Source organism: Haemorhous mexicanus, chromosome Z (assembly GCF_027477595.1).
Source record: "Haemorhous mexicanus isolate bHaeMex1 chromosome Z, bHaeMex1.pri, whole genome shotgun sequence".
NCBI classification, from domain to species: domain Eukaryota; kingdom Metazoa; phylum Chordata; class Aves; order Passeriformes; family Fringillidae; genus Haemorhous; species Haemorhous mexicanus.
In genome coordinates this window covers 80,600,051-80,623,966 of record NC_082381.1, presented here as the reverse complement: position 1 = coordinate 80,623,966, position 23,916 = coordinate 80,600,051, and the positions used below count along the sequence as shown (strand labels likewise).

Genomic DNA, 23,916 nt, shown 5'->3' with positions numbered 1-23,916 from the left:
ACAGAAGTCCATTATAATCCAAAAGTGAGTCACACTGTGAGTATTTTAAATGCAGCTCTGACTTGGATGAGTTTCAGTGCAAATTGGGATGAGAAAGATACTCTGCATCTTTGCAGAATCAATTTGGCAGACTTGGTTAATATCAGCTGCTGTAAATACTGCCCTACACCATTTGTCAGGGAGTTCAGAAATCTGGAGGAGATAAAGTTTGTTCAGTGTAATTCTCAGGAAAGATAACCTAAGTGTCACTTATAGTCCCTTTTCTGCTTCAGTGTTTTTTTCCATTTCCTTTAGTCCTTTGCTCTGTGAAATCCTGGTTACCAGAGCTGGGGTGGGTGTTGATGTTTTGTTGTGGTTTATTTTTTTGGTTTTTGTTTTGTTTTGGTGGCATTGTTTTTGTGGGTTTTTTGGTTTGTTTGTTTTTGTTTTGTTTTTGGGAGGGGTTGTTTGGTTTTTGTTATATTTTGGGGTTTTTTTGTTGTTTGATTGGATGGTTTGGGTTTTTTTAAATACATTTGCTTTGGATTTTCTTTATTTAGGGGGTTTTGTGTTTTTGTGTGTGTGCGTGGTGTTTTGTTTTTTTTCTGTGTATGTGTGTGTGTGTTTTATTGTAGGTTTTGTTGTGCTTCTTTTTTATCAGAAGAAGGTAAAAATTTTGCTTGGCTCTGGATAGATACCAGCAGTAGGTTGGTACTGGCAACAAAAGAAGCAATGGCTTCTCATATACTCTTTTACCAGTAGAAAGAATCAAAGTCAGCCTGTGCTTGGTCTGCCATAAGATGAGAGAGAAAAAATCAAGATTGCGTCTCTTAATGCTCTTTGGAACATGTGTGTGTGCACATGCATGCAGGAAAAAAAATGCTGCAGTTGTTTTAGATACATAAGCAGCTTTTTATCTACTTAAAATCTGGCAAAATGTTTTATACGTATTTTAGGAATGGGGGCTATTTAATGCCAGATCAGTTTGTTGTGGTGACCCTTCTTAGCACTGATACTTGAAGAAATCTGGTTTTGCAAAATTCTTCTAATTCCTCTGCATGCAGTGCTATTTCAAAGTACCACAAAGGCTGACTGAGAGGTTTCATTCCTGATGCTCACTGGTTTTCTTTTTGGGAGCTCAAATTCCACTGGTACATTGGGAAGGCTTATTCATTCCCCCTAACAGTCTCACTCTAATGCTGAGATGATGATGCTTCCCATGGCACTGTTGAGTTTTGTCTGCTTAACAGCCAGATGATTGACTTTCCTGCCCCTTACTCCTCAGCAAGCCCCCAAACACTGATTTTATATTTGTGCTGTACTGTGGGTGCAGCATTTTCTGCTGCCATTAATGTGACACTGGGCTGGGGGTATCCAGCCCTGCTGTGGGGTAAATGACCCTGTCTCAGCAAATAGCAGAGAATTAGCTTCTTTTCTTCTTTGGTAATAGTATATTAAAAAAGTGATCTGCTCTACCAGTCTCTCAAGGCCAGGCAGCATCCAAACGCTTAAAGAGGCCCAGAACATGCCAGTCCTGATTGTTCAAAGAGGTGCATGATCTGTGACAGTGGAGGGTCAGGCAGCATTGAGAATGCTGGGAGGCGACACTGCCCTCTTTGTTGTAAAGGTGCTATACATCAAGATTCTTGCTGGTTTTTTGTGCTTACCAGCCTGATTCTGCACTTAAACAACAGAGGTCAGCAGCCACCTACAGCATCTCTAGTTCACACCAGTTTGGGAAGGGTAAAGTAATCATAATAATGGTTATTTTAGCCTTCTCAAGGGTAGGTGACCCTGAATATCGTGTTGCACTTTCATTGTATAGCTGTGCTCTAGTAGGAGTGGAACTTCTGGTTGCAGTGCAGTTACAACTCAAAAGACTGTTCAGTGTAAGTGTAATTCAAAACAGCATACATTAATGGCTTTATTTATTTATTTATTTAAGCTAGGCCAGGGAAAAACAGTTTTAGTCCATACAAGGGAAACCTTTGTATGAGTTTTTTGGTGGTAGTTTACTGGTGGGCTGGGAAAGCTAGATCCTTGGCCTCTCTGCTTCTGGGATACTGGCAGCTCCTGTTTCCCTTTGCTTAGGATAAATCCCCTCTGGGATATTTGTTTTCCTGTGGCTTTGTGGCACTCACTCTCTGGGCTGTCTGAAGGCGTGATAGATCTGCTGAAAGGAACACAGATTCAAGGTTTTACTCTAAAATATCTGCCTGCAATTTTAGGATGAAGCTGCTACTTCAGGACAGGATATGTCTAAGGAAGAGTACTCAGCATATGGAATTTAAAAATAAAAATACTAGTTATATTAGGAGATTATACAGTAACAAAGTTTGATGTACTGCTGAACTCTAGAGAACTCTAGGGCTTTGATTTTGCTGCTGATTCTCTAAATATGGTTTTTTAGTTGTTTTCCTAGAGTATGGGCTGCATTTTGAAAGGTGGTGACAAGGAAATAAAGTTTTACTTTTAAATAAACCTCAAATGTAAAGTTCATACTGAAATGTTGAATACTGCCAGTACTGTCAAGTGTCTCTATAAGCAGTGATCAGACAAAGCAAATATTCATTTAAACACTCTAGCTTTCATAATTTTTCTAGTGCTCTTTATGAAAGCTTGCTTTTTTTCTAGTACAGTTTTTTAAGGACTTTAAACTGTATTAGTCATCATTTAATATCATAGCAATAGGAGCAAATCAGATTGAATTTTGCTATGACAGTGAAATATAAACTATTTGAAAGTTAAAGATTTTAAACTGGTAGAAAAATGATTCCCCAACTTTATGCACCAGCCATAAATATGTGTCCTCCAGCAGTGAGGCTTGCACCTGAAGTCCAAGATTAAAAGTCAGAAGAAAAAAAGGCACCAAATCTTTTATCTCTGCTGCTGTAGATTAAATTCCTCTATGCTATTATGCATGTATGTCGTGTTAGGGGATCAGCTATAGTCCAAAATTGTATCTCAGGAAGGGGTATATAAATCTTGACTGTAACAGTGTTTAAATCTTTTTGCCAAATAGTGTGTGACTTGGTAGCCTGGAAATTTGTAAGACAAGGCAACTGCATTAGGTGTCAGTGCAGTGGTACAAATGTTACAATTTTCCATTGAAGTAAAATTAGTTGTCATTCTGCCTTTTTTTGCTGTGGTCACTGATGAGATGCACAAGTTTGTAATAACTTAGTGCGTACACTGTACACTGGATGATTTGATGTAGATGCGAGCTCTGCTTAAATTCTCAGGTCTCAATCTGATTTTGTTTAGCCAACATAAAGGTGGCCAGAAGGGCCATCTTGTTTAGTGAAATAAAATACTCAAAAATTTCAGCGTAAGCTGAATGTGGTGAACTGGGGAGCAAGGAGAGCATTCCAGTGTCATGCTCCAGTAGCTGTTCTTGTCTCTGTCAGATCGTTCTAGCTCATTTGCCTCTTGTGCTTTCTTATCTCCTTTTATGCAGAGGCCTTAGCCCTTGTTCCAAAACTGAGCTGGAAATGGTGGTACTTGTTATAAAACCTTCTTTGGCATTGTGCTTACTGAAAACTTGACTTCTAAAAAGCTATTCAATGTATGTATTCTATTTTAGAAGCTCATTCCGCTAAAATACCACCCGTTTAGTTTTGAGAAGTACATTGAACACTGGAAGAATGTAGATTTTTGTGGAATCTGAGATCTGTTCACACTATGTTGAGGGTATTAGCCATGGAAAAAGGAGATTTTTTAAAGCACGGATAAAAGAACTGACCAGAACATTCTGCAAATGGTACTTTATCAGAACTATCGTCAGTTTAGTTTGCTTTTATAAACTTACTTAGATGATTTCTCTTTGTGCCAAACATGGGACATAACAGGGGGATTGAATGATTCACCAGCATGAGTATAAGCAGTGGTCAGCAGCAAATGCTAATGTTCTGAGAGGGATAGTAGGTCCCAACCAATCTCAGAGGCTTGTAAACAGAAATGAAACAAAATGGCACACAGGCAGTCAAATTAGGTGGCATTAAAAACTTGGAATATTCTGCTTTTTTACAGTGTCCCTGCTGATCCAGGCTTGACAGTGTGAAGTGGGGAGGAGGAGTTCCTCCTTGAATGGTTGCATAACTGAGGCACAGAACAAGCATATGTTATATTCAACTAACAGTGGGAACTTAGATGTGCTTTATAAAATGTGTTAATGATAAAAATGTTTTAGCTTCCAAGGCACCAGGCTGCTTGCATTGCTTATTCCTTAATTGGAGGTTTATATGAAACCTTATTTTTTGAGTACTGAAACTTACAGATACAAAATAATGTGATAACCAAGACACACACTGTTGGTGTTTTTGAACGCATGGAATGACTAGTCTGACTTGTCTGTATCATGTATTCCATTGTTGCTGTATGTTCTTGGATGGTTTTGGAATTACAACTTCCCGTTTTCTATCTGTCTGGACTTCTTGGTGTTTTTAGTTTGAGTTTGCACAGGTTTAAATTTGTTACAAAGGTGATCTGAAAGGGATGTTTTCTTAACAAATCATGGTTATGCATATTTCTTTTATGAAGCAGAAAAACAACTTGAAAAGGCTAAAAAGAAATTCTGTTTTCATTAGCCTTCAAAATATCAAGACTGTCAACCCAGGTCTTCTGTGATTATGCTGAAGGACTGAGATGTATACTGTTAGCTCCTGAATCTTAAATGAAGCAGCATATGTGTTGAATCTTTAATAAATTCATTTTTTTCCAAAATGTTAGACACTAAAGTGAAGGGGGTGTTAGTAAAAACAAACAAAAGCGGAGTTTTGAGCTTCTGACTGAAAATCCCTTACTCTCTGTTATTGCATCTCTTTCTCTGTGCTTCTGCAGCATTACTTTCCCCAGTCTATAGTTGTAGCATAGCCTGGTCAGCAAAACCCAGCTTCTCAATAGAATGTGCAGGGTGATGAGCTGCTGTCTATGATCAGCTGCTCCTCTCCTTGCCCTGCCTTGCTTGGCATTGGCTGCTATTTGCCTTGGGTGTGGAAAGTCTGTAGGATTTTCATGCTGTTCATAAGGAACTTGGTAGCAGTGAGGTGGACAGGTAAGTAGCTGGCTCAAGGTCATCACTGTCAGCTTGAGGACTTTTTTATCTGTGAACGATTGTAATGCTTCTCCTCCAAGGACAGACCTTGTATCCATGAGGGTTGTATTAGCTCTTGGTGGTTTTCTCCTTGTTGCAGTTTCAAACGATGAGTAGTGTTGTGCCAATCATCAGGCCTTTTTCTGTCAGGGAGATAGTGGTTAGGAACATTCTCAGCTGGTTTCAGAGATCACTCATTCCCTCCATGCAGATTGAGTACAGTGGTTTGTGCAGAGGCTGGCAGTCTGGGATTTTTATCTTTGTCAAACCTGGAGGACAGATAAGCTCCATTTCCTCTGTGGATTTTCTGATCTGTGTACTGGCTTTGGAAATTTATAGTTATCGTCTGGTGTTTCTTCCCCAGTTGCGCTGGGATTTTGCATGTGCATTCATTTGTGAATAATGACATGCATTTCACTAGCATGTAGCCTGACTGCAATAATGCTGTGTCACTACAGAATTTTTCTGGATCTTTGATAGTAATACAAGCTGCTAATATTTGAATTTTCCTTCCTTTGCCTCTTACTGTTCACTTGAGATACAGACATTTTGATGAAAGGATTTGCTGGGGTTGTTACATGTGTTAGTGTCTTAAGATTTTCAGGAATGAGATACACGTAAGCTGTTGTTCAACTTCTACATTAATAGGAAATTGTCTTTCATGGGAACTCTTGGTTACAGCAAATCAAAGCACAGTGCAGGGCTCTGTCAACATCTCCCTCTTTCCTCAGTCCCTGTTCCTATGTCCCTCTCTACTGTCTATGCCCTCTCTGCCTTTGGTTTCCATGCCCTTTCTCCTGGTTGTCTCCCCTTTTCATTTCTTTGGTGTGTCTTTTACTTCTCTTTTCTTTGCCAGCTTCGTTTTGCATTCCTCTTTTTCTTCTCCTTCCTCCCTGAAATAACACTCAGACCTCTGTCATACCTGGTATTTAGGTTTTTTTTGTTGTGAAAAACAAGCTAGAGGTGATGGCCCTGTGGTCAGGATCATGCAAACAGTGTTAGGTGGATCCTGGCAGGTTTCTCATGCATTTGGATACATCTTCATCTCACCAGCGCACCTGGCTCAGCTGCATTTTCACTCTTGCTGCTGAGTGGTGTTTGTCTTGTCTCCGGCTGTAGATTGTTGGTGCTTGACTTGATGGACTTGGGTTCTCTTCTGTTGTTAAATCCAGTAAACAAGAATTTCTGTACCCAGCCGAGGAATAAATGTTCTATAACCTTGTGGTAACTGCATGTGTTCAGCATTATACCAGTGCTTCTTTCTAAGTCAGCACCATAAAAATTGTCATTCAATTTGTTCCACTTAGTTAGGACTGCTTCCTTTAATGACCAAACATACATGTGTTGCCTTTTTTTTTGTTGTTGTTCCTGACTACTACTATAGGAACCAGAAGGTAATGGCCTACCTTTGAAATTCTACCAGATATAAAAGTGCCACTTGAACCTGAGCAATGCCTGTGACTGTGCCTGTGTCTGTGCAAAGCACCACATGTGTGTTTGTCAGAGCCTAATCCAGGGACCTTGAAGTACTGATGTGCATCTGACGGACTGTGTTGCTTTGTAGACCTGGTTATAGCTCTGATGCACCTGTGTGCCTGGCTGGTAGCTAGAGATGGTAGCTAGGACAGAAAGCTTTTGCTTGTTTTCTGTCTCTACCTGTGATGAATTTGTTTATTGTCAGCTGCACTTTTCACATCAACACTCCTGTAAATGTAAATTTTTCAAGTGTTTTTTACACTGTCTTCTAGAAATGCTGGTTCTGAAGCATTTCTTGGAGTTGCAAGTTGTGTGCATGGTTCTGAAGTGATTTGAGGGCTGTATGTACTAGTTGGTTGAATCCATGGTACTGAGTATGATCTATTTTCCTTATCAATACCCATGTTGTCAACATGGGTATTGATAAGGAAAAACTTTATTGTCTTATGAACCTCCTGTGCAGCTTTAGCATGAATTTGTTGTCTCCTTCAATTTTAACAGGGAAAGGTTTGCTTACTGTTGCAGGATTAAATTCATGTTTCCTTTAGAATGTCATGAGAGCCTTTAAGCTTTTTACAAGTGTGTATATCTGCCTAACAAAGTACTCTTTGCTTCACATTGTTTGCATGCACACAGTTTTTCATGCTGTTATTATTGAAGTGATGCTTATCACTGGGTTAACTTTGTTCTGGAAAGGGGGCAGAAATGGAAATGTGAAGTGACTTTTGGCACTTGATTTGCAGAGTTTAGCCTGGAATCAGATACTGCTCTAAAATGGGCTCTGGTTTCTGAGACATTTGAATACGCTAGGGAATAACAGTGTTTGACTGCTCTTGCTAGGTTGATTGATAAGTATTTTGTCTACTTGTCTCAATTAATGCATGATTGCTTATCAATTCCAAGAGTTTATAATGATCTCGGTTTTCAGAATGTCTTATAAACAAACTGGACATGAGGCACAAGCCCCGACATAAACTTAATGTTGTATTTATAAAGAAAAAGATCCCTTAAATTTTCAAGCTCACAATCTATATGGAGTTTTAAATACATGAAAAGTTTGCTTGTGGTTTGTTTTTTCTAAGCTTTCTTTTTCCATTCCTATTCTTTTCTGCCATTTGTGTTACATGCAGGCAACTGGAGTTATTTCGGATGGGGAGAGCAGCTGAGTACGTAACAGTTTGATTTCTTGCAAGCTTTCTGATCGTATAGTGATGCAGCATGCTCCAGTACAAGGAAAAGTGGAAATATTCATGCATATAGAAAGACTGTTCCGTTGTATTTTCTTTTACTTTCACTTAGTCTTCATATTTGTGTGGATGGATGGCTGTCCATTTTTTCACTTTTTAGCTTTGTTTTGATCATGTTTTATATGAGTTGTTTGTGCCTTCTACTGGAATTTGAGGACATGATGGCATAATTGGACTATTATTCTTGTCATATAAAGGTGATTCTAGTTTTTACTTGTGTGTGTCTTTTATGTTGTCTTCATACCTTTGTAAGCCCAAATCAGTTTTTGAAATAATGGAAAAACTGTAGTCATTGTCTTACTAAGATGTGATATGGTGGAGATACATTCCAAATAGTAAAAATAGGAACAAATCTGAAAGAAGAAATGACTGTTACACACCAGTGAGGTTGTAGGTATTGTGTTATGTTCAACCTCAGTGGGGCAAGTATCGTGGCAGAAGTTGCAGGGCTTTGCTTTCACTAGTGCTGACCAGCCTTAGACAGGAAAAACTCAGATACTGCAGCTGTCTGTGTTCTGTAGAGCTGATGCCACACCTAGAGATTGGTGTGTTAACTTCTCGTTACGCTGCAAAATTTTTGTTCTTTGTTCTAGAAAATGTGCCTTCACTTTCTGAAAGTGCTGCAGATACTAACAGGCAAGGTTGAGCAGAAGCTCAAGATACAGCGTGTGGCTTCCATAGTCTATAGAACATGCAAGGGTTGATCTTTCAGTCTTAAAACAAAGGTGTTTGTTCCCTGTGTATGAGACAAGAACGCCAGTGTTGCTTAGGGGAGCGTGAAAAGAAAGATCACAGTGGCTGCCTCCAGCAGGGCAAAGATTCTGCTTCATGCTATTCCATTTTTGACATAGCAGAGTTTGGAGAGGATGCTCTTACTGCTTCTAAGCCTAATGCCCAGCTAATGTTACAGTGCATTTCAGATACGGACCTGTTCTGCATTCGAGAAGTCTTCCACTAGTGACTTCCCATTTCTTCTCCCACAACATTTTTTGTCCTCCTTGTTCTCCTGTCTTTGATCAAACATAAGTTCTTTGTGCATTGTCAGTGTTGACCAACTCGCTTGTGCTGTCAGTGCTGAATGTCGCAATTGTTTATTCTTGGAGGTGTGGTAGGATAACTGAGAGGTAACTAATCAACTTTTTGACACTAATGTAAGAAGGACTAGTGTCCTAAACAGCTTTATTTTCCATTTGTGGGTATTTGGAGGGGAAATTCAGTGTTTAGGCATTAGTCAATGAGAAGTCTAGGAGGGCTGTGTACATTTATTTCTCCTATTTATCTGGAGAGTCAGTGTGTGGTGGTTTTGCTTTAAAAGGTACTTGTATTCATGAGGGTCCCTCCGTCCCTCCCTCCCCTTCTTCCTTGCGGTGCTGTCCTCTTTGAAATCATTTTAGCATCCTTACAGTCAGCCTTGGGGCAATGTCATGTTTCCAAGTGAACTCCATTAGCTTGACAATATAATGAAAAACACGCTTCTAATTGTAATGTTTAAAAAGCAGCTGAGAAGGAACCAGCAGAAACAGTGTATTGGTAGCTGGAAGATTTTTTTCTGCTTAGAGCTTCATGCAAGCAGAGTGCTGTAGCCCAGACCCTTGTTAGTTGGGCAGAGGGTGCTTTAGGAAAGAGGCATCTTGTACTGCTGACCTAGTTTCATTTTAGGAAAGGGAAAGGCTTGAAGAAGTAGGGTAGATGTTCAAGGGAGTCTTTGCACTTCAGCCTGTCAGTTTTGTTCGTGGCTGATGAATGTTTCAGCAACAGAGTATTTTCAAGTGAGAAAAACAGGATTATGAAAGCTCTTAAACTGGAGACTTAGTATTGCAAACATACTGTCTTAAAATATGCAAATTTCTAGTGTATTTTTAAGCTGTGAGGGCAATACAAATGAACTAATGACCTGGAAAGTTCAATTTAAATAATTTCTCAAAATCTAGGCAGTTTTAGCATAAAAAAGATAGAGAAGAGCCTCAAAAGTCAGCCTTATGTCCTTTTGAGATTTTTTTCCTTCCTTCTTACTTCAGTAGTTCTCTTTCTGCTAGTAACCATTTTGTTATAATATTTTAGAAAGTGTATTTGTCAGAAGTGACCAGTGGTTCAGTAGATGATGGTGCAGTGGGATCTGAGACTTAAGGAAAGAAGCTGTTGGCTCCTATGATGAAAAGAAGTTTAAGTGGATGACGGGAGGGGAAGGTGAATTAATTGCAAGGCCCATGGTGTAGAGCTGGCAGAGACTTTTTGTGACCTGGAAGTTATTCCTTCAGTTAGTACACTTTATTTTCTTCTACCATTATTAAACTAGACAAAAGCTGTGAAAAGCTCAGTGCTTGTTTTGGAGAACTAATGAGGATTTTGCTTTTATCCAAGATTTTGCTCAAGTTTGCAGAGGATAACTAAGCTTGAGGGACTGGACATCAGCTCCCAGGGGCTGATGACACACTGTGATAGAAAAGCAGGAGGCAATTTCAACCAAGTATGTTTTTAGAGGAGCTCCTGCTCCACCTTGGGACCTTAAACCAAGCGAAATCACTTCTTCAAGTGCATTCATCCAGCCACCTCTAATAATTTTGCTGCTATCTTTCCTTCCTGTCCTGAAGTTTGATTTAAAGAAAGCTGCCAGAGGCTGAAGCAGCCTAGTTGAGCTGGCGTAGCAGAACTGTCAAAGTGTTTTTGAGGTCAAGATATTAAAAGCTGTATGTGTTCTACCCTGCCACACTCATAACTTCTGGGGGTAGGAGTTAGGGAGAGGAATAACAGTCACAGAAGGTATCTCCTTCCTTGGTTTTCCCCATTCTGTGAAATCCTACTGTGTGTTGTGACTGCCCCAATGGATTTTCTTCTTACGCTCCCTATATGCATGAATATTCAGTAATGAAACATGAACAGCATGCTTCTGTCCTGCCCTTCAGCCTTACCCACAGCTCTCTACGCAGTAGGTCCAGTCACAAAGAAACAATTTTCATCCCTTGACAGCTCTTTGGTATATGTGAAATTTCTCAAACTGGGGTAAAAAAATTACTGTCTTTTTATGTTTATTGTTATGTGTCTTGTTACCAATTTTACTGATCTCCAAGACTAAGGCTAAGCTCCAACTTAGCTTATAGAAGACTTGTTTTATCACCTGTTTGAAGAAAACTACTTGAATTTATTGCACCATATATGTAATGAGGCATATTTTGCTGAAACATGGGCTGTAATGCCTCCATTTGAAGGGGCGCTGCATCCGCAAAGCCACTTCTGCAAGTTCTTGTCAGTCTCTTAATTAAAATTTAAGCGTCAATATGTTAATGAATGGGATCATCATTATATGTTGGCATTTCAGAAAACACTTTCTTCCAAAGGAAATGTGTGCTGTAAGCCACGTATGGTTTTAATGCTTCTGATCAGGCTGAGCAATGTCTTTGTTTGAGAACATTTCTTTTAAATAAAGTGAGAGTGCTCATAGGGTCGTTGCAGTTCAGCATGACTAAGAGTTTTTTGAGTTCACTCTTATTTATGAATTGAAGATTTCTGTCTGGTATTAACATCTGTGGATGCTGTTAGGTTCATGGGGCATACATCAGAGAAAAAACATGTTCCTGCCTCATGGAGCCTTGCATCCTTTAAACATCCCTTGGGGAGGCATTTTGTGTCATGACCTCAGAGAGACTTCCTGCTTCAGTAAGAACTCTGAGAAATTCTGGTGTTAGCTTTTATAAACGTATATGCTCTAAGTGTTTGATTAACATTTATGCTAATCAGCTACTTTGGGATGTTGCCTAGAGATGCTGTGGTTTATGTCAGAAATCTTCGTGTGAAAGTGCAGAGGTGAGATGCGATGACTGGTGAACAAATCCAGATAGTGCTTCTGCAACAGTCAGATTCATTTGGAATTCTCTGAGCCTGTCGGCTGGTCAGAGTTGCTGACCCATAAAAGTAGTGTTCTGCTTCCTAATAAACATAACTCCCAGTATTCGTGAGTCACTGAATTCAGCTTTTTTCACCCAAATAATTTTACTACTGGTTTGTATTTTTTGTTATACATTTGAGACTTGCTAAATTGTTTATCCCTAAAGCTGTTGGTCTGGTGACTTTTACCAGATCTTAAACCTGTATCTCAGAGGCCTTCAGCCTCTTCAAGTGCTCTGATGATTATGGAGCCACAGCTGAAGAACTTTCCATTGTACCAGAATTACTTGGGCTTTACCTTAAATGACAGTTACATCTGATAGGACGAAGAAATTAGTTGAGCAGCAAAGTGAGGTATTAAAAGACTTCTTTGGAGCAGTGTGTTTTCTGTCCAGTAGAAGTAATTATTGTTCATTAGATGGCAAAGGCTCAAGTGTTGAGCAATAACAATGACATTGCTCAGCTGAGTAATAGCTTGTTATTCTTGTGAGGTCAATGTAAGCCTTGTGATTGACAAATAGATCAGCCTTTGCTCCACAGGCTGGAAGTTTGGTGCTCCTCAGTGGGGTTTGGCATATGGAAGCATTTCTGTGTAGCAAATATTGAATATTTTTCCTAAGCACTGAGCTGGGATAAAATTGATGGACACTCTGCTTTTCATAAAGCTGAATACAGCAGCATATGATTGATACTCATTTCTATTCAATTGACTAGAGACTGACAAGAGCCCTGCAGCATTTAAAGTACTAAAAGGCAGGAGGCTTAACTCCATTTTTGGTGTGGACAATCAAATTGAATTGGTTCCACTTAAGAGTGTAGAGCAGGGCTTTTTCAAGTGGCCCATATTTTGCAGATGTTTACTGCTGCTATTCTTGTCTCTTCTTCCACCCACTTCAGAGTGCTAATCTTACTATGTTGTGAAGGAACTGAAAAGATCACCAAGAACAAATTTTACCTCAGATTAAAAAAAAATAGAAATTGAGTTAAGGGAAGCACCCATGGAAGAAAATGGGGTTCCCTGATGCTGCATTCCCTCTGCTTGGAATTTCAGCATTTGAATGCAGGGTTCTTTAAGGATTTGGCATATAAAGAGCACTTTCACTTTATTGTTCAGCCTCGTGTTGAATGACTGTGTAGGACACACACCACTGGATAGCCTACCAGAGGGGGCTTTAATTTGATTGTCCTTTTCAGACAGACTTGATGGCAGAAAGAATGAATAATGGCTGATCCTTATTTTCTTTTGTTTCAAGCATGTTAATGGTGCACTCCACGGCCTTATGGTGTGTGTATTTCACTTTAAGCTTGCAAAGATAACCCTGCATCCTGCACAGCCACACACAGCCGTATGTTTTTCATACCTTACCTCACCATAACTTGTCATTCTCCTTTCCTGAAGGATTACCAAGCAGAAGTGTTTCTCCAGGGAGAGGGACTCACTGGAAAGGAGCTTTTTCATTTGTGAAGGTTATTGTTAGTGTTAAGTACCGTGCTTAAGTAAATTTACCTTTATGTGTTAAATGTAGCAATTTCCCCCTATAAGAAGTAGTGTAATGTGTAATTGTTTATAGGCAGAACTGCTCTCCCAGTTCTCCAGTTCTCTCTCTTTCTGATTTTCCTACTGAGTACTTTCCATTAATTTCTTTTAACTTAAACTAATACTTCCAAAAAGAAGCATTAAAAAAATCCAGAACCACAAAGTTCTGGTTAGGAATGCTGAGAAGAAAGGACAGTATTACAGCTTAAAGGCTGAAAAGGTTTCAGAAAGAGCTCCTTTCCACAAAGTGCGGTTTTGTTTGTGGTTTTTTTTTGTCTTTTCGAATATCTTAAGGTTTATTTTGGCAGCTGCAGAGTACCTGAAATTTTGGGTGCTGGGGTTTTTTGTTGTTGTTTGGTTATTTTTTTGTTGGGGGGGGGGTGTTTTGTTTTAAGTAAAGATGTCCTTATCCGCCTATTTGTAATGATTAAGGAAAGACAAACATTAATAGGAAGGGGGAAAGGAGGGTGTGGATCTAATCACTGCAGTTCTTGGTGCACACTTGAGAGACCTGGAGGTTATAGCCAGCTCCCAGATGGAAATACAGCAACAGCAGAAATAGTGGTTTTTTGATCATTCTTCCAAAACTAAACAGGCTCCACTGTCCCAGCAAGGCAATTTGAGAGAGCTGTGCCCTTAAACTGCTTTTGTCTCTTAGCCTTTGAAGATGCTGACAGTGCCGTGGATGACCGGGACAGCGACTACCGCAGCGAGACGAGCAGCAGTGTCCCCCCTCCGTACCACAGCACCGTGCAGCCCAACGCCTCCGTGCACCAGTTCACGGGCCCGGCTCGCCTGCAGCAGCAGGGAGTCCTGCGGGATTCCTGTGCTGATTCCCTCCACAATTATGATCTGGATTATCGGGAGCATGTGGCCGCCAGGTGAGTGCTGTCTTATGGGTAGCTCTCCTTTCCCTGTTGTTTTTCCACTGCAGACCATGAAGGTACCGAGCTGGCAGGGGAGGGCAGATCAAGGGCTCTAAAAGTCTTCTGGTAGGAAGGTGTTAGATGTGTTGTTGATCCTGGGATTCTGCTGTGAACCAGGAAAAACCCATGAGGGTATGTGTTACACCAGATCTGGTAGTTTAGGGAGTTACCTTTAGCAGATATGCTCAATCAACTTCAGGTCATTTGCTCTTGGTTGTACTTTCCCCTTACTCTCTGAAGGCTAGAGTAGTTGCTTGTTCTGGTACCATGGCATAGGCGTGCCTCTCAAGCCAGTGAAACACATTCTAGCAGAGTTACCCTATTGGGAGCTTCTTTCTTGGTGCAAATTTATTTTCTCTTCTGGATTAGCTCCAGTTCTATTAGATCTGCCAAAACAATGTATTCAAGAAGAAAATCTGTAACAGATTAGTTGTTGGGGTTTTTTTCCTTCTGTTCCTGTTACCATATAACACTGTTGAATGGTGTGCTTTTTCTTTAGATTTACTTTCAGCTGTATGAAAGATAGTTTGTTTGCTCTGAATTTTTTTTTTTTTTTTTACCATAAATCAGTAGTTTCACAAGTGTTTTTAACTTGTTGAAGTATTGAGCGTTGCAGCACTAGCTTACCAGGATCAATGGTTGTGAGCTAGAGCTAGTCATGCAAGGTGAAAGCAGAAGATTTTGGACAGTGCTGCTAATTTTGGTCAGTTTGCTAAGAGTGGTGCTGTAGAACAGGCTAAGCTGCTACTTCTGCCTTTGGTGAGGAAGGAAGAGACAGCTACTTAAGCACTATCACATTTAGAGGTGCAGAGTTTTATTTGTATTATAACTGATTTTTTCAACCTTATCTCCCTTGGTACAAATGTTCTTGTTTTCTGAAGTCTGAGCCTAAATACAGTTATTGTCTTGGGTAGCTAAGGCTAAGTTTTGCCTTTCTTGATGTATGATCATTAAGGTAAAGGGTGAAGTTTAGTGGTAACATCTAATATTGTTACTGTTACTGAGGTTTCAAGAATAGAAGCAAATGTGCCAACAAAATGCATTTACTGCAGTGTGATGTGTCATTCCTAGTGCTCTATTCCTAGTTCATTAAATGTCTTATATATAAGGAAGTTATTCCCTTTCCCATGTGAGTCTGTGCTGCTGGCTTGCACTGGTAAAATTGCCGAAGATCTAAGTGAGAAGATGAACTGAGGCTTTTTGTTTCTGAAGAGCTGAGCTGAAACAGTGCTGTTGGACCCCCAGTCAGGGGAAGCCAATGCTGGCGGTGTATTTTTGGAGTTGTGTGATTTCTTGGAGTGGTGTTGACAATGCAGGTCTTTTTTCATGACTTACTTTGCTTGGAGTCAGTGCATATGTGAATTTCTATCTGTATCTAAAAGATAGAGGGGTTTTTTAAGACCTTCCAAAGAACCACTGCTCGTTTGAATTTTTAGAGAATACCAAGCTGGAATATATTTCTTTTTTTTTTCCTGATTTCTTTAAGGTATTGATGTGAAAGGATTTGAACTGATAAAATTTACTTGAAAACCATGAGCTTTGTAGTTTGCTATGGTCTAAAATTACTTTCAGTCCAAAAATGCAGATCCTCAATGGTGATCTGAGCATTCCTGTCCCCTTGTGCATTTCCACATGCCCAACAAGATTCTTTGCTACATACTTAATCTTATAAAATAAAATATGCAAATAAGCTTTCCAAAGAGGCTATGTGGGATTTTCTTACTTACCAGAAAGGTATTTCTAACAAGCTGACTGAAAAGAAGCATGTGGGTAGATCTGAAATATTTTCAAAACAAAGTTGTAGCTGAGTATTGCAGGAACAAATTGTATTTGACTCTTGTTCTTAGCAGTTCTCAGTGCTGTGTGCCAGGCAGTCACCTGATTAAATCAGTGTTCCTGGCAGACTGCAGCTGATGGTTGCTGTGAAAATGAGGGCTTGTAGGAGGCTCTCCTGGGCAGACCCAGAAGAACCAGACAAGAACCTGCTGAAACCTGTCTTGAACTGTGCAGAAGGTTGTCAGTGCCAAAATGCCTCAGTTGAAACTGTCTGTTCTAGCACTTTGGTTTTTTTCTTACAATATTTGGGTTTGGATGAAAAAGTTCTGCCTCTCTTTATTAGCTGTTACACGTGATCATATTCCTTTGATTGAAGTAATGTATTTTCTTCCAACCTCTCCTAAGGATGACAGGCAATATTGTTATGTGTCCTTGGAGTGTGTTTTGCTGCCAGCAGCCAGTTTGGCTTCGGAAGAGCAGACATCTTTCCCTCAGTTTTGGTTTGTGAGGTTTTTTTGTTTGTTTGTTTGGGGTTTGGTTTGTTTTTTGTTTGGCTTTTTGTTTGTTGGTTTGGTTTATTTGTTGGTTTGTTTTGTTTTTTTTTTTGTTTAAGCACTAACTTTTCTTTGCAATGCTCATTTTCTTTAACTGTTTGTCCTCCATACCTCCCTAGTCTTACTCAGTATGATAGTGTAGATTCCACCATGCGAGTCCATATCTGAGTCTTTAGATCTATGAGATGAGTGGATTACCCTCTCTGCACCTCTCTGCCTGTCTCCCCAGTGTTGCTGCTTTGAAGTGTTCTTGTGGTACATTTCAGCTGATACTCACTGTTTGCCTCAGCTGTTTTTTAGATCTGTAGTAGTTAAACGCTAGGCTGAAGTCTTTCTCTCCTCTATTGTGTTTGATTTCTCATCATTATTTCTAATAAAAGGGATGCTTTGTAAAAGAGCAGAGGAAATACATACAACAGGAAAAGGAAAAAAGAAAATAAGTTTTAAAAGATTAGAAAGAAAAGTAATTTTCTTTATGCCTAAATTAGTCAATTTTTTTGGTTCAGCATTTACAGATAATGGCTCTTCAGACATTCATGTAGCACCCATTGCTTTCAGCTGAGTCCTGGAAGGGCTTGATCCAGTAATTATGGTGGCCCTGGGAATCTTCTGAAAGAAAATTATTTCACTTACTGGCTTAAAATAGTGTGCAAGAAGTTTAATAAGTGTTCTAAACTGTGTATATAACAGGATTCATTTAAAGTAATGAGCATCTTTCCAGTTAGTGTAAGGGAGCTAATACTGCTAGAAATGCAGCAGAAGAAAATGCAACAACCCATCTCTCTTTCAGGACTATCCCATCTGTTGGCATGCTCCATGCAGCTCCCATGGTGAAGACTCTTGGATTAGCAATAGCCATAAAATGCCTATTGTCTTTTCCCTTCTCTGGCACAAGGAGGTCAGGGACACACTTGCCCTCATGCTCCTCAGTTCTCAGCAATGGATAATGTGAGGCAAAGCTGCATCTTTCAGATGATCATATTGATGTTTTTACATCCACTTTCTACCTGTTCATATGTAGATTTGTTTGTTTCTATGTAGAAGCTGTCCTTGTGAGGTTTAGATGAAGAAGAAGTTTCCTTGCTACTACCCTTGGGGCTGTTGCATAATTGAGATAATCCTGCTGACCAAGGGATAAGAATTAATCCCAGAATCCCAAGGGTCATTTACTTGGGTTTCTAGGAAGCATCAGATTGTTTCACAGCTTAATCCATTCTCCCACAACGGAAAATTATGAATTGCTGGATCTGTTCAGATGCATTATAAATGGGAAATACTGATCCTGAAAATCATCTGAGGCTTATGATGGGCTAATATCTAGCACCGGTGTTTTGTTTTTCCTTCTGATCCAGTAACAGCTCTGAGAATCTTAATTTTTTTGTTGATAGGGGCACCTTGAGGCCTTTAGCTGCAGCAAGAGCTCTCCCAGCCAAGAGAAATGGTGAAATAGCTGAAACTCCTCTTGTTGCTCATGCCCATGGTTTACATTTTGTCCCCTGTCCTCACTTGCCTGGCGTCCAGTGACTCCTAAGACTCCAGATGAAATCTCTGCTCTGTTGCTATCCCTGGGAGATAAAGGGTCCCTGAAGGCTTTATGAGTACTGCTAAAACAAAGTCTGCAGCCCAGGGCGGCTGAAATGCAGGCACAGCATAGTGGAATGATGCGCGTGGGCACTGCATCTCAAAGTAGTCCTGTTGCTGCAATAAGTGACTTCTTTTCAGCATGCCTAAAAAAGCAACAGCAGAGTACTGGTACAGCCAAGGCTGTGTGCCCTCACTTGATCACAAAAAGCTGTTCTCCCTCAAAAAGGCATTTCTAAATTTTGTGCAGACATAACTGATGGAATCTCACAACCCATGCTGCTTTTTTTGAGTATTTGATTGAAGTGTAATGGTGGTAGATTGGAAGGTTTTCAGTTTTCTTATTTCTGAATGTTTCTGATTTTAATTTTCGTTTATTTAATGCATGTTTTTCCATTACTATTTTTTCTGTCCTTCCTATAGCTTTTTTTAAAACTGTTGTTTTTCCCTTCCTATTTTTTTTGCTGCCTCTCTTCCTTTCCCTCCCACTCCCTTTATTTCTTATCTTAGACAAGGATCTCTAGCTAGAAATGAAAGAGTCAGGATCATTCCATTTGACATTGAAGATGGAGAAGAAGAACAGGACAGTAACTATGAAGAGCTAGGAAAACTGTTAATAGAGGATTTCTTAGAAAAAACTCATAAAACTAGAAGTTGGCGTGAGAAAAATGTGAAAAAGATACAAACTCTCTCAAAAAGAGAAAATTTAAATCACTGTGAAAGATCAAGGTACTGCCAAAATGTGTGTCTGGAGTCAGGGTCTATAGATGTCCCTAGATATCCTCAGGAATACGATACAATTGATAGAAGAAGGAAAAAGAAACTGCGATACAATTTTGAAGAAAGAGAACGAATAAGCCTGCAAAGAAATGGGAGTCTGCAGTTTCCTGGGGAGAAAACAGTTTATTTCAATGGTGTGGCAGCTGATTCTGAACCCATTGATGATTTCCCAGTATATGATAGAGTTCGAAAATATACTAGGAACTCTGAAGGTAAGGGCTTGCCTGCTTATCCAGTCCTGCGACCATACAAAAATGGGTTAATGGTTAAAAGTGGCAAGTTGCCCAACAAGCAGGGGATGAACCATGAGGACTCACTCCACCTGCGTAACACTGAGGACATGAAACACATGAGGATGCTAGAGAACACTTTTGTGCCTGTTGATGCCCTTGAGGAATTTGACAGCAGTGCTTCTGATGAGTTCCAGTACTCGCCTGTTTCAGACGAGGAAATGGGGGAACTTTCAAGAAGATGGTATGATTCTGACATCAGCCATTTGAGAAACATAACTGCTAATTTCCCTGCAAATGTGGGCTCCCAGTCAAAAGATAGCTCTGATAAAAAATGTAAAACTAAAGAGAGCAAGCACGATCATCCTGTGCAAGACTTAACACTGTCACCTGTTGAAGAACCCAGTGAAGAGTACATAGACACAATGGATGAACTTCAGTGTCTGGTAGAATCAGTCTCTGAATATTTGGCTGAAAAGGAGGAAGAAATCAGCAAATTTGGTACATTGCCAGAAACAAAAAAAAATGTTGAGAATGTGCCACTGAAGGAGGATAATACTGATAATTCAGCAGAAGCTAAAAAATCTGAGCAGACCAAACATCTTGCTGCAGAGGAGAGTACCAAAGGCAAATCTGAATCTCTTCCGGACTTGTCAGGTGTGAAAAATACAGTGAATTCTCTCTTCAGCTCTTTCACAGAGAAGGTAGGGTCAAGCACAAAGCAACTCACAGCGTCTGTTGAAAAACTTGTGTCTTCCACTCCAGAGAATACAGAAAACAAAAACTCATCAGAAGGTGGAATCTTGAATGTATTTACGGGTAAGGCTACAAGTGAGAGTTCTGCTTCTGGAGGGGTAGCAGATAGTAAATCTGACACCAAGTTCTCCATTCAGTCTTTGCTACCATCCCAGATGAGTGGTGATAAAAGAGCCCAGAACATAAACTCCAGCAAGCCAGAAACCACTGAGACAGACAGTAAGGCTTCTGTACCACATCCTCCCCAGCAAACACAAGGAAATTCTACTGACAGCCAGCAGAACCAGCATTCAGTTGTCAATTCAGTTCTAGGCATGTTTAATCCTTTAAAGATCTTCTCTGAGAAGGAAGTGCCAAAACAAGAAGTCACAAAAGGAGAGCACACCAAGGACAGCCGTGCTATGAAAGCTGAGGAGGGAAAAAGGAGCGAAGCACCATCTGGACGGATGTCAGCCAGGACCAGCAGCACTGTTCCAGAGGCACAGAAAAGTGAGACCAGAGGTGAGACAGAGGTAAATGCAAGTAGCACTTCTGTGTCTTCCATCTTTGGCAGGCTCACAAACTCAGTCAGTTCCTTCAGTCTGAAAGCCAATCTTGATGGTCTCTTGGCTCCCAAGCAGCCGGACGTGCCACAGAAGCAAGCAGATTTGCATCCTATTACAAGTCAGCCAGGTGCTACTTTGGTAGAGGGTGTGCCCACAGCCAGGGACCAGCCTCCTGCAAATCACTCAGAGGATCAGCATCCTGCAGGTCATTTACTGGCAAAGAAGCAAAACAGAGATAATGTGGAACCTAAGCCGGAGCCTCAAGTTCAGGGTACAGCATCTGAAAGCTTTTTTAGCCCGCTCAAAAAGTCTTTCAGTCAATTGTTGCTTCCTTCTGCTGAACAACAGAAGAAAGATAGTACATCTGAACATTTTAAAGACCATAAGTCTGAGGAGGATATAAAACAAAATAGTTCTTCAAAGGAAGAGCACTCATTTCCTTTCACTGGAAAACTTCCTTTTATCAGTGGGCTGGGTTCATCAGCAAAGCAGGAACAGAATGAGAAAGGAGGCTTTATGTCATCATTATTTAAATTTTCTTCTGCAGAAAATCTAGCACCTACACAGCACCAAAAAAGTCATCAGGGTTCTAATGGCAATTCCCTGCATGAAGGCAGAAACAGTAATTCGGGAAATACTGTTTCAATAAAATCTAGCTCAGTTCCAAATTTATCAGATAATAAGGAGGAACTTTTACAAAGGAGGAACATGACTAAAGAAAACCTATCTACTGGCCAGGTAAACAGAGAAATACACCAAGATAGTGCCTCTGTTACCCTTAAGGCCAAAGAAGAGCAGCAGAAATCTAAGAGTACTCAAGAAGAACCTAGAAATATAAAAGGAGGAGTGATGAAAGAGGGAGTAAATGCAGCAGACTTAAGGAAAGGCTCTGTTGAATCCACCTCTTCAGCCAAAGGGCTAGAAGCTCCAAGTGCAGATGACACTCAGAAGAAGCACCCAACAGGTTTTTTATCTGGCTTTCTTCACATTCCTTCAAATGAAAATACAACCAATATTCAAGATTCAGCTGCTAAAAGCAAGGGTACCACTTCTCCTGGATTATTTTCTGGCTTATTTGGGTTTGCCTCAAGTGAAAACTTGTCTGAATGTAAGCAAGAGAAGACAAAACCAAATTCTCTGGGCTTCATGAAGGTTTTTGATAGAGGTGAGGATTCTAGCTTGGAGTTAAAACCCAGTAATTCAGGAATGGCTTCTGACAGTCAAAGCAGCACTGGAGAAAAGCAGGAAGCTTCCAGCTTCTTAAAAAATCTGCTGCCAAAACGAAAGGAGAAGCAGGATAGTGTGAAAACAGTGGAATCTTCCACTACTGACCACCTATCCAGTGCGAGAGTAAATGAAACAACTGAGCCTCATCTTCCCCACAGTGGACATTCTGTGCTCCCTGAGGCCCTACATCTGCAGGCCAATGTACAGGATTTGTCTGGAAAGCCTCTAAATAGTAAGCATATTCCTCACCAGGATGCAGACTCCAAAGTTCTTCCAACTCCTTTTAACAAAGAATCAAATGAATCTCTCAATTTGACTAATAAAAGCTATAACCCTACGGAGCAGTACTCAGCTTATCAGGACACAAGGAGCCATTCTAGCTTTGAATGGGAATATGAAGTGGGGGGACTGGCTGACACTCATGGAATAGCAGTACCAGTTTACTACGTGTTAAACCAGAACCCTGTTCTGCCCCCTCAGTTCTTGGATTGGCCTGAAAATGATGTGGTAATGAATCTTTGTAAAAAGGATGGGAATGCAAATGTGATGGATTGGCAGACTAATGCCAATTTTGATGGACAGAGTCTAGATTTAAGTGCGATGTCATATGAATCATTTGACCAAGTAATGTTGCAAGATATTTGTTTGCAAGAAGAGGATGCATGGACTGCTAATTCTCGCAATGAAAGTTACAGTAACTTTCCACCCATTGAAAGAGATGGCAGTTACTCATTTGAAGAGTTACCCATGGATTTGAGCTACTCCTCTGGCTGTGATGGAACAATGTGGACAGTAATTGACCAAGACAGTTTAAGTATGGATGAAGGCTTAATGTACTCATCCTATAGCCGGGAGTATCAGGAGTGGATAATGATGCTTGAGCAGGGCGTGTGGTGGCCATCAGAAGATGGTGATTGTGGATACTACATGTACAGTGACAACCAGTATGTGTATTCCTTGCTCACTGATCCCACTGGACAGTATGTCTACGTGTGTGCTCCTGAAACTTACTCCTACATGGATTGCTGGGATTATAATTTCCAGATGGATTCCATTCCAAGAGCTGCGCTGGAAGACAGCACAATTGCTGTTTGTGGTTTCAAAGTCCCTCTTGGCAGTGAGGATGAACTGTTTTGGTTTGCTGAAGAAGAGTGTCTAGATGATTATACAACAAATAAACCCCTGGATTTGTCAGTAGCTTTGCAGAGAAGTGACCAGCTAATGAACATGAATTTGGAAACTTTTTCACAAATGTTTGAGGAGTCAATTTATTATCAGAGAGAGCAGCCATTGGACTTTTCAGGTTATAAACTTCAAAAACTCAAAGTAGATTTCCGACCTGAGAAGGAAACCCCGAATCATTCAGAGGAGCCTCCATTAACCCTTGATCTCAGGACACATTCCAGGGCAGCTTTCAGTAAATCTCTGAGTAAAGAGGTCCACACCAAGGAAGTTGGTAAGGCTGTCCCAGTGACAACTTCTGGGAGTGGGTCATCAGGATTCTTTGGATTCCAACTGTTTCAGTCTACTCCTAAAGCTGAAGAAACTGCAGCATCTAATGAAAGAGTAACAGAAGCAAAAAAGACTGAGGAAGATAAGAAAACACCAGTGAACAAAGTTAGCTCACTATTTTCTGCTTTGGGTGGACTAATTGGAAAGTCTACAAGCCCTGGCTCTGAGACATCAGAAGATTCTACCTCAAAGAGAACGGACACGCGGTCAGTATCATCTGAAAATAAGGCTAATGTTTTATCACTTACACCAAATAAAAAGTTAGATGAAGAACAAGCTGGGCAGAAGTTTCCTGTTACATCAGAATCAAGAAGAAATACTTCGTCAGAACTTAAATTGGAGGCTGCTAGAAATGAAAAGCCAGAATTACACCAGACTGAAAGCATCCATGTTAAAAAACCAGAATTAACAAGATCTCCTTCTACACTGAGCCAAACTGCTGCGGATGGCAGACCCACACAGGAAGAGAGACCTGTTAAAACAACTCCAGCTTCCAGGCGTCTTGAGAGGCATGCAGCCATTAATGAACCAAGTCAGCCACCAGCAGCTCCGAGCCAACCAGCCACTGAGCCTGAGGAGACATTATTTAAAAGTGCTCTGAAATTGTTCAGTCTTGGAGAAGATTCTCCTGCAACCTCAACTGCCAACAAACCCCAATCTTCTGGATTTTTTGATTTCTTTAAAACACAAGTAAGCAAAGTGCCACAGCCATCACCAGAACTGGAGAAGAGGCAAAGTAATAAACCAGAAGAGGTGAAACAGCCAGAACAAAAGGAAACCTCAGGCATCTCATCTTTGTTTGGATCCCTCGGAGAT

The 23,916-nt window shown here is 40.4% G+C and overlaps 1 protein-coding gene across 3 annotated transcripts in view; it reads left to right on the top strand.

Annotated features, from left to right (window-relative positions):
• Positions 1-23,916, top strand: part of UNC13B (unc-13 homolog B) — a 208,002-nt gene that overhangs the window by 48,055 nt on the left and 136,031 nt on the right. For all 3 annotated transcript variants that reach the window (XM_059837153.1, XM_059837152.1, XM_059837151.1), the window contains one exon: positions 13,872-14,094. In XM_059837153.1, the coding sequence (XP_059693136.1) occupies positions 13,872-14,094 (223 nt within the window). The remainder of the gene's footprint in view (positions 1-13,871; positions 14,095-23,916) is intronic.